Source organism: Cervus canadensis, chromosome 21 (assembly GCF_019320065.1).
Source record: "Cervus canadensis isolate Bull #8, Minnesota chromosome 21, ASM1932006v1, whole genome shotgun sequence".
NCBI lineage: Eukaryota > Metazoa > Chordata > Mammalia > Artiodactyla > Cervidae > Cervus > Cervus canadensis.
The window spans coordinates 16157533-16174687 of NC_057406.1; the positions used below are offsets into that span (position 1 = coordinate 16157533).

The window sequence follows — 17155 nt, forward strand, 5'->3', positions numbered from 1 at the left end:
GGGGTCTATGTATCTTTTGAATTATAGTTTTGTGGACATCCTTTGACACACTTCCCACTCCCACCCCACCCCACCTTTGTTGTTGAATATTTTTTGACCCATATCTACCAGTCCAGTAGTTAAGACTCTGAGCTTCCACTGCAGGGGTCATGAATATTGAGGAACCAGGATCCCTGCATGACTTGGTGTGGCCAAAAATATAAAAAGAAGGTGATAGATTCCCCATGTAAGTGATATATATGGTATTTGTTTTTATCTTATTTATCTCACTTAGCATAACACCTTCAGGGTCCTTCCACATCATCACAAAAGGCAGAATGTATAGTATTCCATTGTATATACGTCACATCTTCTTGATCCATTCATCTGTGGATGGACACTCTGGTGGTCCCTGTGTCTTGGTGACTGTGAATAATGCTGTGGTGAACATGAGGCTGGAGCTAGTGCTTTGAGATAGTGATTTCATCTTTAGATGTATTACCCATACATACCCATACTCGTTTTCTTTAGATGTATAACCTACTCTTTGTCACCCCATGGACTGTACAGTCCATGGAATTCTCCAGGTCAGAATACTGGAGTGGGTAGCCTTTCTCTTCTCCAGGGGATCTTCCCAACCCAGGGATCGAACCCAGGTCTCCCGCATTGCAGGTAGATTCTTTACCAGCTGAGTCACAGGGAAGCCCAAGAATCCTGGAGTGGGTAACCTATCCTTTCTCCAGTGGATCTTTCCAACCTAGGAATCGAACTGGGGTCTCTTGCACTGTGGAACAATTCTTTACCAACTGAGCTATGAGGGAAGCCCTCATATACCCAGGAAGGGAATTGCACTGAATATGTGCTCAATCACTCTGTCATGTCCGACTCTTTGCAACCCCATGGTCTGTAGCCCACCAAGCTCCTCTGTCCATGGGACTTTCCAGGCAAGACTACTAGAGTGGGTTGCCATTTCCTTCTCCATGAGATAGTAATTTCATTTTCTTTAGATATGTACCCAGGAAAGAAATTGTACTGAATACACTTTTAAAAAATCAAACAAACAAAAAAACCTCTTAGATGTGTATGTATTTACATTTCTTTAAGTTCAGTTTGTAAAATACATTTCCATGGTCTTGGGATTGGGCATTGGTGATGTCATAGGTCAGGGTTGCCTGACCTTTTGCCCCTGCCCCTTCTCTGCAGTGGCTTCCTCCCGGGAAAGGGCATCTCCCCCTCCAGCTTTGCTGTGTGTGTGGGGGGGGTGGTCTGCAGAGACACTGTCCCCTTTTCCTCCCCTTTTACTCCCTGACATGGGGTGCTCTCTGCAGAGGTGGGGGTCCAGAGTGGTAGCCAGACTACAGATTATCAGGGAGCAGGTGCTGGGCTCACAGCTGCCTCCCTCCCCTCTCCTGATGCAGGTGCTTCAGTGAAGAGTCCTGTGTCTCCATCCCTGAAGTGGAGGGCTACGTGGTGGTGCTACAGCCGGATGCCCCCCAGATCCTGCTGAGCGGCACTGCTCACTTTGCCCGCCCAGCTGTGGACTTCGAAGGACCCGACGGGGTTCCTTTGTTCCCTGATCTCCAGATCACTTGCTCCATTTCGCACCAGGTGGAGGCCAAAAAGGACGAGAGTTGGCAAGGCACAGGTAAGCATGCCTCCCAGGGAGGGGTCGGTGTCTGGAGCCAACCTGAAGGAGAAAATCTGGAGCTGGACATGACAGCACCGTCACCCCACATTTGCTTTTCGAGAACCACTGGCTATTGGGAAGGAGGGCCAGTGGGAGGCCCCGAGGTATAAGGACATTGTCGGGTAGTGACCTTCTTGACAGCGATGCTGGCAGCTCTCAGGGGATGACCCAGGATGGGGAGGAGGAGCAGCCAGGAGGTGGGCCCTTCAGCTCTGACCCAGACCCCGACTCCCTCCCATCCAGTGACAGACACTCGCATGTCAGACGAGATCGTGCACAACCTGGACGGCTGTGAGATCTCCCTGGTGGGGGATGACCTGGATCCCGAGCGGGAAAGTCTGCTCCTGGACATGGCATCCTTGCAGCAGCGAGGCCTGGAGCTCACCAACACATCCGCCTACCTCACCATTGCCGGTCAGTGGGGCCTGAGAGCTGGTCCTCTTTTCTTGGGATGCCCCTGTCCATCTCTGGGGGGCCCAGAGGGTCCTCCTTCCAGGCCCAGGAATGTGACCAAGTGTCCCCTTCCACCTTCCCCATCTGGAGGTCCTCTGGCTTCCAGATTGTCCATAGAGGTGGGGGCCGGGGTTTAGAATCCTGATGGTTCTTTCCCAGCATCTCTGTCCAGCCCGGCTCACCTCTGTTCTGGGCTCCACTCTTCTCTGGCTCAGTCTCTGACTAGCTTTCTTCTTCTCTGGCCATTTGCTACTCACCATCTTCTCTGTCTTCCATCTCACTGATCTCTTGGATTCAGCATAGCTTTTCTTTTCTTCTAATATTTATTTATGTGGCTGTGCTGGGTCTTAGTTGGCAGCACGCGGGATCTTTTTTAGTTGCGGCACAAGGGGTCTTTAGCTGTGGCATGCAGACTCTTTAGTTGTGGCATGTGAACTCTTAGTTGAGGCATGTGGGACCTAGTTCCCTGACCAGGGATGGAACCTGGTCCCCTTCACTGGGAGCATGGAGCCTTAGCCACTGGACTCCCAGGGAAGTTCCTAAGTGCTCATCTCTTAATGTTTGGTGGTAATGACTTGGCAGTTTTCCAGGGAAGCCTGCTCCTCTCCAAAGGACCCTCTGTTGGGAAGAATAGAAGACGGGGTGGCCGGTCCCCTCCTGTTTCCATTCCCTTCCAGAGCCTCATGGAGGGCTTCTGTGTTTGCCCCTCACCATCTCCCCGCTGCTGCCTCCTCCCTCTGTCCTGCATGCGTCCCTGTTTTCCTTCGCTCCATCTCTCCTCCCAGCTCGCAGAGGAGGGCAAATTGAGCCTCGGTTTCTCTGTCCCAGTCAGGCAGAGCTGACGGGGTGCAGGGGAGCCTCTCTCCCTCTAAGGAATCGGGTCACGCTCCTGTTGAGTTGAGGGGTGTCAACAGGTGGGAGTCTGGGAGAGAGACCCCGGGCCTCCTCGCTGGCTTCTGCTCTGAGCTGCCTCCCTGGTTCCCAGGGGTGGAGAGCATCACCGTGTACGAAGAGATCCTGAGGCAGGCACGTTATCGCCTGCGACACGGAGCAGCCCTCTACGCCAGGAAGTTCCGGCTCTCCTGCTCAGAAATGAATGGGCGTTACTCCAGCAATGAATTCATCGTGGAGGTAACCCAAGCCCCCTTCCTCCCACAGCCGCCCCCGCCGGTGAGGAGCCGGGATGGGGGGTGGGGTGGGGGTGGGGGGTTATTGAGCCCCCTGGTGGTTGGGGGTGGAAACTGCAGCCCGGGCAGGGGAATCCTGGACCCGGGCTGTGGGTGGAGGAGGAGAGGAAGCTGGGGCGGCGGGGGGCGGTGGGGGCGTGGGGCGTGGGCAGGGGTGAAGAGGTGGGCCTCCGAGGGCTGGAGGAGGACTGGGGAGAAGCGAGCGTATCCACTGAGCCCGCCCTCGCCCCAGGTCAGCGTCCTGCACAGCGTGAACCGGGTGGCCCACCCCAGCCACATGCTCAGCTCCCAGCAGTTCCTGCACCGCGGGCAGCAGCCACCGCCTGAGATGGCTGGACACAGCCTGGCCAGCTCCCACCGCAACTCCAGTACGTAAGGCTGGGTGGGGCCAGAAGGCGGGTGGGCACAAGCATCCTCCCCCCACCTCTGGGGGTGGTGGGTGAGGAGGAAGGGGTGGAGCCATGGATTCTGTAGAACCTGGCTTGGTTGACGGTTCCGATCCAATCCCTTCACCCCTGGCTCATTCACTTTCCCTAGTGGACAGTTCGAGCCTTGGGTCATCACAGGGTCACTTATATCCGGGCTGATGGTCAGTGTGGGTTTAGCCTTTGTTGTTGCTACTGCCAACAATATGAAGTCAGCCCCGGACCTCGGGATCCTCAGTAGTGAAGCTATCACATATTAAGCACCTACTGTATACTAATGCTGTCGACAATACCATTAAGAATACAAACAATTATAAGGTAGATACAGTTTCTATTCTAAAGAAGGGTGGTGCTATTGCCTGTCAAATTATGTGCTATCTAAGATTGAGGGCAGGAGCAGAAGGGGACGACAGAGGATGAGATGGTTGGATGGTATCACCGACTCGATGGACATGGGTTTGGGTGGACTCCGGGAGTTGGTGATGGACAGGGAGGCCTGGTGTGCTGTGGTTCATGGGGTCGCAAAGAGTTGGACAGGACTGAGCCACTGAACTGAACTGAACTGATAAAGTCATGAGGCTATTTCTGAAACAAAATATGCGAACGTGAAGTGTTACATCCAGATGGACAGATGCCCTTCAGAGCCATCTTGTTCCCTGGCCAGGGTTGCTTACTAGTGATGCAATTTTTAATTCATAATTTGAGTTGCTTAATTATAGAAAAATTAGAAACTATAAGTATAAATAAGAAAAGTCATCCATAATTCCACCACAGTTGACCCATTGTTAGTAGGGTCACAGTTCAGTTTTTGCCTATGTGACTGCTTTCTTTTTTTCTTTTAACAAATCAAACTATTTTGTAACCTAATATTTACACCTAATATTATAAATTGAGTCTTCTCCACATTGTTAAAAACTGCAATGATTCTGATGTTGCTGGAAATGGTTTTTGGAATCCCTTTTTTACAATTGTTTTCAAAGTCAATTCATGAGATGCATTTACTTTTGTTACTTTCAGGACATACCTTGCTTTTGGCCTAGTTCAATATTACCCAACATCAGCATCCACTTTTGTCAGAGTTGGCTCTGGATAGCATTTTGCGTTTGTACATGTAAAACCCACTCCGGAAAGGCAGAGATGTGTTGCTTATTAGAAAAAGTCAGGGACTTCCCTGACAGTCCAGTGGTTAAGACTTTGTGCTTCCACTGCAAGGGGCACAGGTTCGATCCCTGGTCGGAGAACTAAGATCCCACATACCACATGGCATAGCCAAAAAAAAAAAAGATTTAAAAAAAGTCAAAACTTCTGCTGCAGGCTCTGAAGGCAATTCCCTAAGGCGTTCCAAACACGCTTTCTTTGGACAAGGTCATGGTCACTTACTGAGCCCTACCCTTAAAGGACAGCTCTCTTGTCAACCATGTAATCATTAACAGTAGTGGGCACTTTGGTGTGCCAGGCACTCTGCCTGTGAATTTTACACCTATTAACCCAGTGAGTCATTACAGACAACAGGTGAAATAGGCACTAGAATGATCCCCTCTAAAGGTAAGGAAACAGAGACCCAGAGAGGTTAAGTACCTTATCCAAGATCACATAGCAAAAATATGGCGGAGCCAGGATTTGAATTCAGCCAGCAGAATTCCAGAACCCGTGCTCTAGCACCCTTCATATCCTCTCCATGTTAGATGCTTTACAAATAGTCTCATCACGTTATAGTTGCACCTAATTTGGGGGAGCCCTTGAGGACTTCCCAGGATGTCTCTGACTGAGACTGGCTCCTGGGTACCCCTCAGAATTCAGTCTGGTTTCCTTTCATCGGGCAGCGGCCCCCACTGCACTGTCTCTTGTGTTTGCTTTTCCCTGGGACTGGCTCCCCTCATTCTTGCTCTCCCTGAAGACAACTGCAGACACCTTTTAAGTGTTTTCCTGTGATTCCTACAGCAAAGCAGATGGAAGTAGGGGTGAGAAGGGAGTGTAAAGCATAAGGAAGTTGCAAGGTTCTAGGAAGCTTCACACTATCTTTAGAGACATGTGCGTGAACTTGACCTGTTTTTGCTAAATAGACTTTTGGGGCCATGGCTCCCTAGCTCTTCTTCCAGTTCTTTCCTTGGCAGTCATTCCACTCAGCCTTGCTGGGATTGGATACTGGGTCTACCACTCAGATTAGGCTCAAAGTGGGTCCTGGTTGGCATTGCTGTTGGGTCCTTGTTTTCTCTGCGATCCCAATTGAGAGCGGCAGCCTGCTTTTCCTTTCCCCTGATTTTGGCCTGAGTAGGGTACAGAGTTCATAGTTCACCCGAGGGCCTTGGTGATTGACATCTCCTGAACTTATCAGGAGACCCATTTTGACTGACCCATTCCATGTACCTTTCCTGACTCTTCAAAGTGTTCCCTTTCTCTCCCTTCCCTCCCAGTCCCAAGAGTGGAGTTACAGAACTGTGGTTTAGCAATTTCAAATTACTCTGACCATGCAAAAGAGGAAGAGATAGAATTCTCTCCAATGGGATGGGGGGTTCATTTCTCTGAAGTGCCTAAGTGCACCAGGAAAGAGCTCAGTGTGAACTGGCACAGTCAGCCAAGGAAGGCCTGTGCTGGCGCATTCAGACCTTGACCTTGAACCTGGAGGGTAGAAGGGAGTCTGGATGGACATGAGAGAGAACAAGAGTGTGAGAACTGGGGGTGGGTGGGTGGCTCGGGGGGTTGTGTTTGGAGAGAACAAGGCTGCCTGAGAAGGGTAAAATGAGTGTTGAAGACAAGATTTATCCAGTCCTGCCAAATTTTGATGCACATCAGAATCACCTGGGAGCAGTAAAAACCCTTAGTGCCTCGGTCATACCCCATACCAATTCAGTCAGAAGGTCTGGGCAGGGGAGCCAGGCTTCAGTGCGTTTTTAAAGATCCTCAGGTGATTCCACTGTGCAGTCAAGTTAGGAGTTATTTCCTTGCTTTGTTACCTACAAGTATCTGAGACTTTGTGGAGAGACCCACAGCGCAGAAGGATGAGAATAAAAAATGAAGTTGGACATGAGGCAGAAAGGATGACGATGGAAGATGAAGCCAGGGAATAAGTCAGTTCATAAAACACATGCTGTGAGATACTGCACAGTCGCTTGAGTGGCCAGAATTTGGACCTGAGCTTCCTTGGAGCTGAAACAGGAGGAAAACAGCAGTTAGGAAAGTCACGTGATGGGACCCACCAGTGCTTCTGGTTGGAGGTTTCTCCCCAGCCTCTTCAGAAAGGGGGCTCCACGCAGGGTTGTGGACAGGGCATCCACGATGCCTTACACTCACACGAAGCCAGGAGTTTCACATGGGCTACTGGCTAGAACTCAAACACTCCTTCCTGTTGGGGAGGTCACTCGAGGCCAGAGTCAACTACTTGGAGCTAATGCAGTAAGAAAGGTTGATGATGTTTCCTAAACTCTTGGTTGCTGTCTGTAGCTAACTTAAAAATCCTCCCATCTCCCCGGCCTCCTGGCTCAGTTTAAACTAATTAACTGTGCTTGTTTGCCCGCACATGCAGTGTCTGTGCTTTGTCTTTCCTGTGGTCATTTCTGACTGCCGGCAGTCAGCTTGTCACTTCCTTCACCAGGCCCGGGGCTTGCAGGGACAAATGCATTTGATTAAGGCACAGAGCAGAAGCTCTGGCTCGTCGTCATTGTGGCTGTGGCGCCAGTTCACCTGCTGTGGCCTCCACCCCGAGGAGGGGTTTCTACTTCTACAGCCTGGGCTTGGCTACAGGGGCATTCTGCTGGCGGGGGTCACCATTCTGGGATCCTGCCCCACCGACCTGGAGACGCGGGAGGGGCTTTTTCCTGCAGAGGAGCCGATAGGCCAGCTTGGCCTCCCCCATCCTCCTCCTCCATCCCCAGGCAGTTAAGATACACTCATCCAGCCAGGCCCATCTCTCCCCAGAGCCGGCGCCCACGGAGTGCGCCTGCCTTGCTCAATAGAGTCAGTTGTCATTGGCCCCAAATGGGCTATGGGTCGGGTCAGACTGGGGATCGACTTGGCAGAGTACCATCAGGGTGGCCTCAGCGAGGCGTGAGGCCAGTGCGGCTGCTCCCACACCTGCTTGTGTTTCCACACCTGGCTGGCTCTGGAGCATGTGGCAGCGTGTGCGTGCACTGTCTGCTGGAGGACAGGTGTGCACCAGGGTGTACCCCATGCTCTGTGCTTCCCTGCATTCTGCTCCGTCTCTGGTCATGTGAGTCTTGGAGGCTGTGGGTAAATTCGTGTGTGTGTGCGTGTGTGTGTGTGTGTGTGAGTGAGACGCATATACTAACAGCCCCTCAGCAACGGGACTGCCCAGGGTGTGGATCCCACACAGCCTCTCTGGTCAGTGAGGTGCTGTGCCTCCGTGGCCAGCAGGAGTGGGCACCCATGTGGGGTGTAGTCACCCAGCTGCCTGTGAGGGCACTGAGCCTGGGGGCGCGCCTGTGGGGTCTCTACCTCCACCTGCTGTCCGTGGGGCTGTGGGCTCCTCTGTTTTGCCTCCTCCTGCTTCTCCGCGTGTTGTCCATGTGTGTGCAGGAGGCGGGCAAGGCTGTGCTTACGGCTGCTGCCTCCGTGGCCGTCTGGGTCCAGGTCTGTGGCGGGTACCTTGTCCTGCACGGGCTCGCCTGGACTGCCCAGCTGGTGGGGAGCTGGGTGGCGCTGCACGTGTGGCTCTGCTGTGCCTTGCTGGAGACCCTCGGGCGCATCCTTTCCATCCTGCCGTGTGAGCAGGCCGTCGGGTGGCTGGTGCGGGCAGGCGTGCTGGCCGGCAGAGGCCTGGCGCGGGTGCGGGGCGTGGCGACCCTGGTCCAGGTGTGCGCCCACACGCTCTTCCTGGGCGTGTACCTGTGCCTGCACGTGTGCTTTGCCGCCATCAGCTCCAAGGTCCACGTGAGGGTGCACGCCCCGCTCTGGGTCTCGCTGCCCTTTAGGGTCCACATCCCCCTGAGCCTGGGCTTCAGAGTGAGGCTGCAGGCCCAGAGGCATGGCGAGGCCGAGGGGACGGGGGGTGCATCCCGAGGGGAGCAGAGCCCCCCGGTGTCCCTCGAGCCCACAAGGAGACGGGAGGCGTCACGGAGCAGGGGCGAGCTCTGTCCAGGTGGGTACTTGAAGGGGCTGCTTTCTACTTCTTGGTCCTGTCCCCAGCCTCGGGTGCCAGGCCACACTTGGAGCCCACTTCTCCTCTTCAAACGAAGGAGAACATTCTCTACTCTTGCGTCATCAAGCCCGTGTTGCCACCTCTCTCCTTTCCCCTCTGGGCTCCCGGGACCTCCTTCCTGGACTGCGTGGTCCCCAGGGAAGGCGCAGGCAGAGGACCTGGGCAGGGTCCAGGCCTTGCCCTCTGTCCGCCGAGCACAGAACTGCTCAGGGCAATGTTGGGCTGGGGGCCCTTCTCCTCCCCTGCCCTTCCTCCTTTGCAGACCTCCTCCCTCCCTCAGGCTCTCAGTTCCTCCAGTCGCCCCCTGCCCTTCCCATCTCTGCCCTTCCCTGGGTGAAAGTGAAAAAGAGAAAGTGATAGTCACTTAGTCAAGTCGGACTCTTTGCAACCCCTTGGGGGTAGCCCGCCAGGCTCCTCTGTCCATGAGATCTCCCAGGCAAGAATGCTGGAGTGGGTTGCCAGTTCTTCCTCCAGGGGATCTTTCCGACCCAGGGACTGAACCCAGGTCTCCTGCATTGAGGGCAGATTCTGTACCCGTGGGACTCTGCTTCTCTTCCAGCTTCTACAGTGGAGACCCCTCTTCTGGGCCATCATGGACGCTCTCTTTTGCTCAGGGATGCCCTCTTCCCAGACCCCTGACCCCCTTCTGCCATGCCCCTCCCCCCTCCCCCGCCAGCTGAGTTGGCTCAGCTGTGCCTGGCTCTCTCTGCAGTGGTCCCCAGCGCGGCCACCCTCATCATCGTGGTGTGCGTGGGCTTCCTGGTGCTCATGGTCGTCCTGGGTCTTGTGCGCATCCACTCTCTGCACCGCCGCGTCTCAGGGGCCAGCGGGCCTCCTGGAGCCTCCAGCGACCCCAAGGACCCTGACCTCTTCTGGGATGACTCAGCTCTCACCATTATCGTGAACCCCATGGAGGTGAGTAGGGGGCCTGGCAGAGTCAGGGTTCAGCTGGGGCACACTCCCAGCAGGGAGACTCCCAGTGAGCGCCCCCCACCCCCACTCTTCCCCAGTCCTACCAGAGCCGGCAGGTCTGCGTGGCGGGCACTGCGGGTGGCCAGCAGGACGACGAGGACAGCAGTGACTCGGAGGCGGCCGACTCGCCCAGCAGTGACGAGAGACGCATCATCGAGACCCCCCCTCACCGCTACTGAGGCCTCTGCCCCTCCCCAGACAGAGAATTCCGTCCTGGTGAGACAGACACACCGAAGAGACAGAAGGACCTTCTTAGAGGAGAGAGACCCGGTGGGGTGGAGAAGAGAGGTCTTAGAAGAGTCCTCTCCTAATCTCAGAATCCGGGGGCCCACCAGAGCCTGCCCTCTCCCCCTCAGCCCCCAGCCCACCCCCAGCTCCGTGCCTCTGGGCTCCTACTCCCGGGTTGGGGAGATTCTGGCTGCCTTGTCTGTCCCCAGGCAGCCACCCTCTTTGCTGACTCATGTCTGTCTCTTCCCCCACCGGCCATGTGCTATATGGGAGTGGGGGGCGCTGAAGGAAACCTTGTCCCCTGCCCTTACCTTCCCTCCTGTCCACGGAGCCCCCTGGCCGGGCATTCTCCGCTTCTCTTAACGAGCCCCCCTCTTTCCATTTCACTCTGGGGATCCCCTCTTCTCCTGGCCCCCTTCCCTCCTCTTTCCTCTCCTTACCTGAGGTCTTGCAGCCCCTGCCCCTTTCTCCGAGACCTGGCTGTGGCTGGGTTGTAGGGGTGGGAGTGGGGTGGGGGCCCGGGTGGATTATATATAATGTATATTTTTTCATGTCGTCGTGAGCGCAGCCCCTGTGTTCCGTGTGCAGCTCACAACCTTGTGTGCGTGTGGCATCGTCACGTCCTGGGGTGGGAGTGGGGGTCGGGGGGTGGGTGTGTGAGGGAGGGGACACACCCTAGGGTTTTCAAATAAAACAACCGGAAAAAAGCCTGGTGAGCTGCCTCTGGCCTGCTTGATCCCTGGTGGGCGCTCTGTGGGTGGCCGCTCTGGGGTTTCTGACCCCTTAGGTCTCTGAGCTGAAGTGAGGGGCAGGGCTGGTTGTCTGGGTGCTGTTGCCAGGATCAGATGGCTCCCACTGCACCCTGGGAAAAGTGCAGACAATTGGGGAGAATGCTGCATATGCCAGGGTTTCGTGGAAGACATTGTTATCACCCCCATCTCTTGGAATTTTTCACCTGGGGTTCCTGTGTGCCCAGACCTGGGGGAGTCGAGGGGGAGAGGGCAGGCACCCCTGCTATTTGTTTTTTACAAAGGGGTTTCCCTTTTAAAAATTACTTAATTGATTAATTATTGGCCATACCTTGTAGCATGTGGGCCCTTAGTTCCCCCACCACCTGTAGGTGGCAGCTCCACTAGGGCGTCCTGCACTTCAGAGGCAACCTTGGCCCGGATTCTGCTCTGTCCGTTTTGCCTTTCTCCCAGTTACCTGAGCCAGAGGCCTGGGAGTGCGTTGGGATTTCTCCCTCTCCCTTAACCTCATGTCCACATGGTGACTAAACCCTCTCATTTTTACTTTTTACCCCTTAAAATCTCTCAAATGTCTTTTTCTCCCCGGCACCGCATTGCTGGTGTTGCCTTGGCTTATACCGTCTTCAGTATATGCCTGGTCTGTTGCAAGAGCCTCTTACGTGTCACCTACCTGTTGCCTACCTGTCACCTACCTGCCTCCTACCTGTTCTCCTTGCCTCCAGTGTTTTGCTCCACTCCACCCACCTCTGGGTCAGAGTGGCTTTTCTAAAGTGCAGGTTCTCTTCCTGGAACCTTCCCTACTTCCAAATCACTGTCAGGGTCAAGTTTGGACACCTTGAGAGGCCCCTCAACCCACCTCCCCCACCTGCCTGGCCCTTCCTGCCACCACCCCGGCACACCTAGGTACCAGTCACACAAACCACTAGTCTTTCCCCAAACCTGCCCTGCTGCTTCTTGCCTCTGTCTTTGCACGTGCCGTTCGCTCTGTCCACTGTGTCCTTTCCCCTTTGTGTGCCTAGCCGTCTTGTCCTTATCACTCCAGACCCAGTGCTGCCTCTTCTAGGAAGTCTTCTGTGCTCTGGCACCTCTTGTTCACGCCTCCATCCCGGACCTTTTCACTACATGGTGGTTCACATCCATGGTCTCCACCACCAGACTGTGTCCTCAGAACTCACACGGGGTCTGGCGCACAGTAGGGTCTCTGAAGAATGGATGAGATGCGTGTGGCTCTCAGATTGATTGAGAAAAGATGAGAAAAGAGAGAAAAGAGATGTATTGGTAGGAGGGGAGAGGGGAGCTGCTTTGGTGGCCCTCTGGCCTGGGGGCATCAGTGCACAGAGGACAGACGTGACCCAGCAGGTGCCTGCTGAACCCTCTCCTGGAGGGGCCCTTGTGGATGCCAAGATCATGTTTCCATGTCTGTGGCAATAACACGTGGGAGGCAGCCTGCCTGTTCTCCCTGGAGCTGCTCAGAGCGATGGCTCAACGGGCAGAGCCTTCAGATATCAAAGCCTCAGTGCTAACGAGGTGTGAGAGTGAGATTTCAGTCTTTGGTCTTAAATTTCAGGGAGCTCACCCCCTCTCCTCTTACCATCCCCCCTAGTTCTCACGCACCCCTGGCCTCAGGGTCCACAGCTTCCCACACAGAGCAGTGGAGTCAAATGTTTGCCCTTGTGCTCACTCAGTCATATCTGACTCTTTGAGATCCCATGGACTGTAGCCTGCCAGGATCCTCTGTGCATGGAATTCTCCAGGCAAGAATACTGGAGTGGGTTGCCATTTCCTACTCCAGGGGGTCTTCCCGACCCAGGGATCGAACCCACATCTCCAGGTTTTCTGCATTGGCAGGTGGATTCTTTCCCATTAGCGCCACCAAATGGGAAGCCCATTTGCTCCTGGAGCCCCCAGAGTGTGGCCAGACTTAGGACCCGGGGTCTTCATTCAAGTTCAAGCCCCAGCTCTTGGGAGCAGATGGGGCAAGTACACACATCGGCAGCACAGGGTCCATCTCTTAGCGTCTGCCCAGTCCCGGCCTCCCTGGATCATCCATCTCTGGGACCAACCGGGGTTTCTTCTGAAATGCACCTTTCTGCATTCGTTCCCTGGGGACTTTCTGGGGTCACGGGCCACTGACTGTGTCTTACAGGTGCAGCCTTTCCTGTCCCTCCTGTTCATCCCTAGTGCTGACACCCCAGATGCCAGCCCATGGCTGCCAGAACCTCCTGACCTGACAGCTGGGCAGGTGGTCATGTCACCATGGGGTGGGTGGGTGCCTGGAGAAGACTTTGAAGCCCACGTGCCCCCACATTGCCCCAAGCAACCACTTTCGCTTGTGGGCCCACTCTTCTCTCTCAGTCTCTCTCTCTCTCACACACACATTGGCAATAGGAATCAGGAGTGAGGCAAGATGCCGATGCCCTTTGTGCAGAGAAGGGGCGGCAGGCAGGAGTCCAAATGGGTTTCTATTTTGTTGCTCAAGATCTCCTGGAAAGTTCCTCAACCTCCCTCACAGAACCTCCCAAAGCTTCAGGACGCCAAGACTTGGGCAGGGCTTCCCATTTTTCTCCTCATGTAATTTGATACAGCAAACATCTCCTTTGGCCTCAATCGGATCTTCTCTTTCGCACTGAAAGCGTGTTTTCCTCTTAAGTCCATTCTCTGCAGTGAAAATTGATGAGCTTCCTGGAAAGTGCATGATGGAGAGCCAGACCCTTGAGAGAAGCTGTAGAGGCAAAGCCGGCAACCAAGTGCTCAAGAATCAAGTGTCTGCATCCTATTACTAGACCAGAGACCTGAACGCTCACCTTCGTGTCTTCTGGGAGGGAGGACATGCATGCACACACACACCAGGGCTCTGCCCATGTCAAGATTCCATCACGCTGCAACCTTCCCACTGGTGTGCCATCAGCAACGATCCTAAAACCTGCATTTCGGCAGCTGCCAGCCCCTGCCTTGGGGGCTGCCGTCCTCTTGCTGGGACGGGTCAGGAATGACACATCTGCTCCCAGTCTCCTATCACCCGTGGAAGAGCTCATATTACTTTCACATTTTAATCTCCATGCTGTCCCCCCAAAATATGTCCTCTGGTTCCCCTCGGGGTTCCTCTGGACCAGTCGACTGGTAAATCACCTAGGCCCTGGACTTTCCTGGTGGCTCAGATGGTAAAGAGTCTGCCTGCAATGCAGGAGACCTGGGTTGGATCCCTGGGTTGGGAAGACCCACTGGAGGAGGGAATGGCAACCCACTCCAGTATTCTCGTGGAGAATCCCATGAACAGGGGAGCCTGGTAGGCTACAGTCCATGGGGTCACAAAGAGCTGGACAGACTGAAGGACTAACACACAAACACCTAGACCCTAGGCCGTTCCTAGGGTGCCTGTAGCATGAGCTGAGCTTGCATCCTCAGTGCTCCTCGGTGCAATGTGGGCTCTGGGCGTCCTGGACTCCTCCTCCCTGGACGCCCTCTTCTCACCCAGCGTCCTGCTGAGGCATCCCGCTCCGGGGCGCCCCCTCCTGGAGAGACGAGGAACGGCAGGAAGGGAGCCGGTGCGGAGGGAGATGGGTGCCCCGGCCGGCAGGCAGGCGCATCTGAGAGACGGGGAGGAGCTGGCACGCTTATTTTCATCGCGCTGGTGTCGCTGCGTCTCCCGCGGCTCCACGCTGCTGTCGCTCCCTAAAATAACCTCGTTCTACAGGAAAAGGACAGATGAGGGTTTAAATTTAGCAACGGTGGGTGGGAGCGGGTGGGGGAATGCAGACTCTGGGATGTGGTGGGGCTGGCTTTGTCATTGAAGGAATTGGAACCCGGTGAAACCTGCCTGAGGATTCTCACCCACAGGATAAGGGAACGTCCAGTCCGAGTGTAATGTCCAGTCTCGAAGACCTGCCCTGAATATCCGAGGTTCTCACCCCAAGTCTGCAGTCCCGCCCACCTCCCCAGCAGACGTGATCTTTTCCCTTAAACAGCTGAGTTGGAGTTACGCTGCCATTTCTCCACGGGCTTCTGCGTGGCTGGTTCTTTGGGGAGAGGCTGTTAAAGGGCAAAAGCAGAAGTTGAGAAAACCCCTGATTTTCAGTTAGGCTAATGAAGGGAGAGGAGTCTTCCTGGGCTCAGGGCACCACAGACAGGGAGAAGTCCAGAAGGCACAGGAGCTGTGCAGAGACGGTGATGTCACTTGCAAATGACAGAAGGGCAAAGACCTAGGGTACTCAGCTGGGTACCAGGGTACCAGGCCCAGGTGACTCAGCTGCCTAGTCCCCCTGGAAGTTCGGCAGCCCCCCACAGACCACCCAGCCAATGACCCTCCACCTCGGGGCCCTGCTCTTCCTGCATCATCTGGCTGTTCTGAGGAAATTCCAAAGCACAGGGGGCCCCTCCTGCCAGGGATGGGATGGGGAGGAGGAGTGAGGGAGGAGGGAGGAGGGATTGAGGAGCCCCCACCCCCACCCCCGTGTTCACATCTCAGCAACTTAATGTTCAGCCTTGGTCTTCAGCTTCTCTTAAGTGATGGCTCATCGGCTGTCGAAAAATTCCCTACTCCAAGGGTTCAGTGAGGCTTCAATACAATCACTTTTTCTGGCCCACGCCATGAACAGCCTAGGGGAGGCTTGCACCAACATGAAGCTCCAGTGCACCCACCAGTGCTTCAGAGTACTTCAGTCACTGGTTTGCCAAGATGTTCCTCAGGGGGAACTGCTCCAGGGACCCATGCATCGACCTCTTCAAGCACTACCATCAGCGTGTTCAAATCAGAAAGCAACAAAGGAGAAGGAGATTCCTATTGAAGGACTGGAGTTCATGGGTCACGGCAAAGAAAAGCCTGAAATCTCTTCTTGACCTTGACAGTCACCTTGATAATGGACGTCTCAAATCAGGAAATTGAGGACTCTGGTTCTTGTCAGTTAGAACTGAAGATAGCATTGATTTGATTAATTTAGGAGGGAGGAGTTTCCTTTCCTTGATACTTTTCTCTGCTTGTAAAAGATGATGAACGGGTCACTCTTTGCTTTGAGATTTCTGGCTTTGGCATCTCAGCAGGAACTCAGTGTTCTAAATAATGGGATTTTGGGGGATTATGGTTGTAATATTTGGTCTGGGGTCAGTTTTAAATATATCTTGTATGAAAACACTGTAACCTTGTCAGGATGTCTAAGATTGCCTGACCTTGAGTCATTCTTTGAAGGGCATTGCAGACACTCTACTGGGGTTATTTATTCTTGGAAGTAACTGGTTAAGATCTTTTTTCTCTGAGGGAACTAGTGCACCAGAAAGGGTTCCCAGCACAACAGTTGCAGTCAATGCTTGGGTGTGCAGTTTTATTTTTATATAGTAATTTAACTGTTAAGGTTGCTGGTGGACTGGGTTAGCCAAGAGGAAGACAGCTTTCAGTTCCCTATCTTAACAAGAGGTGTCAGAGCTCATATTAAGATGTAAAAGCTCCATGCATGCTGCATTTCAGAATTCATGGTGTAGTTTAGGAATTAAAATCCTTGAAGTGGCTATGGAGAAAGATCCTAAATTACAAAGATTTGCGGCTGCCAGCTTCCAACCTGAGTCAATGAATTAAGTCAACCTGTATATTATAAAAATGCCAAAATGCTGCCTATGATTAAATGGGGGTGGGGTGGGGTGGAAAAGAGGTCGCTCTATTTGCCTTGTTTATTCACCCTGCCCTGTAATGCCTGTAATCATGAAAAGGAATAAATTGTAATATTTAGTTTAAAAAAATCACTTTTTCTGATGCAACTCAGAATTGGCGTACTATACGTGAGCTGTCATTATCATTAATTATCGGGAGATGGGCAGGTGATGAAGGGGTCTTTAAAACATGGCCTCTAGGGGTTGGCAGGATCCCTGAAGTTCCTTGCCCCTCTGCCACCACCCCCAGACTCCGGCAGCATGGCTTGTAGTGTTTGTTTTTTGTTTTTTTTAAAAAAAAAAAAAAAACAAAAACCAAAAAAACGGTGATTGTATTTATTTCTAGTGTATATTTATTTATTTTTTTGACTGTGCTACGCAGCATGTGAGATCTTAGTTCCCCCGACTACAGATAGAACTCGCAACCCCTGCATTGGAAGTACAGAGTCCTAACCACTAGATTGCCAGGGAAGTCCCCGGGCTTGTGGTTTTGAACACATGCTTTGGAGCTAGACATGCCTGGGTTTTTCTTCACTTGGCAGCTTACAGAAGATTACTGTGGCTAATGCCCATAGGACAGTGGCTATTTTCATTGTTTTCAGGCTGATTTAGATAAGCACAGGGTTTTTTTTTTTTAATAGGTGGAGGTCTTAGCCACAGGAGTGGCTAAGGTCTCAATAAGC

General features: G+C 53.6%; 1 protein-coding gene and 1 pseudogene across 1 annotated transcript in view; both read left to right on the plus strand.

The window, feature by feature from the left end:
* Window positions 1-10800, plus strand: part of CLSTN3 (calsyntenin 3) — a 30088-nt gene extending 19288 nt beyond the window's left edge. Inside the window, exons 14-19 of the mRNA XM_043441043.1 lie at window positions 1398-1624; window positions 1910-2080; window positions 3105-3250; window positions 3539-3674; window positions 9599-9801; window positions 9897-10800. Coding sequence (XP_043296978.1) covers window positions 1398-1624; window positions 1910-2080; window positions 3105-3250; window positions 3539-3674; window positions 9599-9801; window positions 9897-10037 — 1024 coding nt within the window. The 3' untranslated portion in view covers window positions 10038-10800. The remainder of the gene's footprint in view (window positions 1-1397; window positions 1625-1909; window positions 2081-3104; window positions 3251-3538; window positions 3675-9598; window positions 9802-9896) is intronic.
* Window positions 10801-12609: 1809 nt separating this feature from the next.
* On the plus strand, window positions 12610-16526 carry LOC122423675 (annotated as a pseudogene).
* Window positions 16527-17155: the final 629 nt, after the last annotated feature.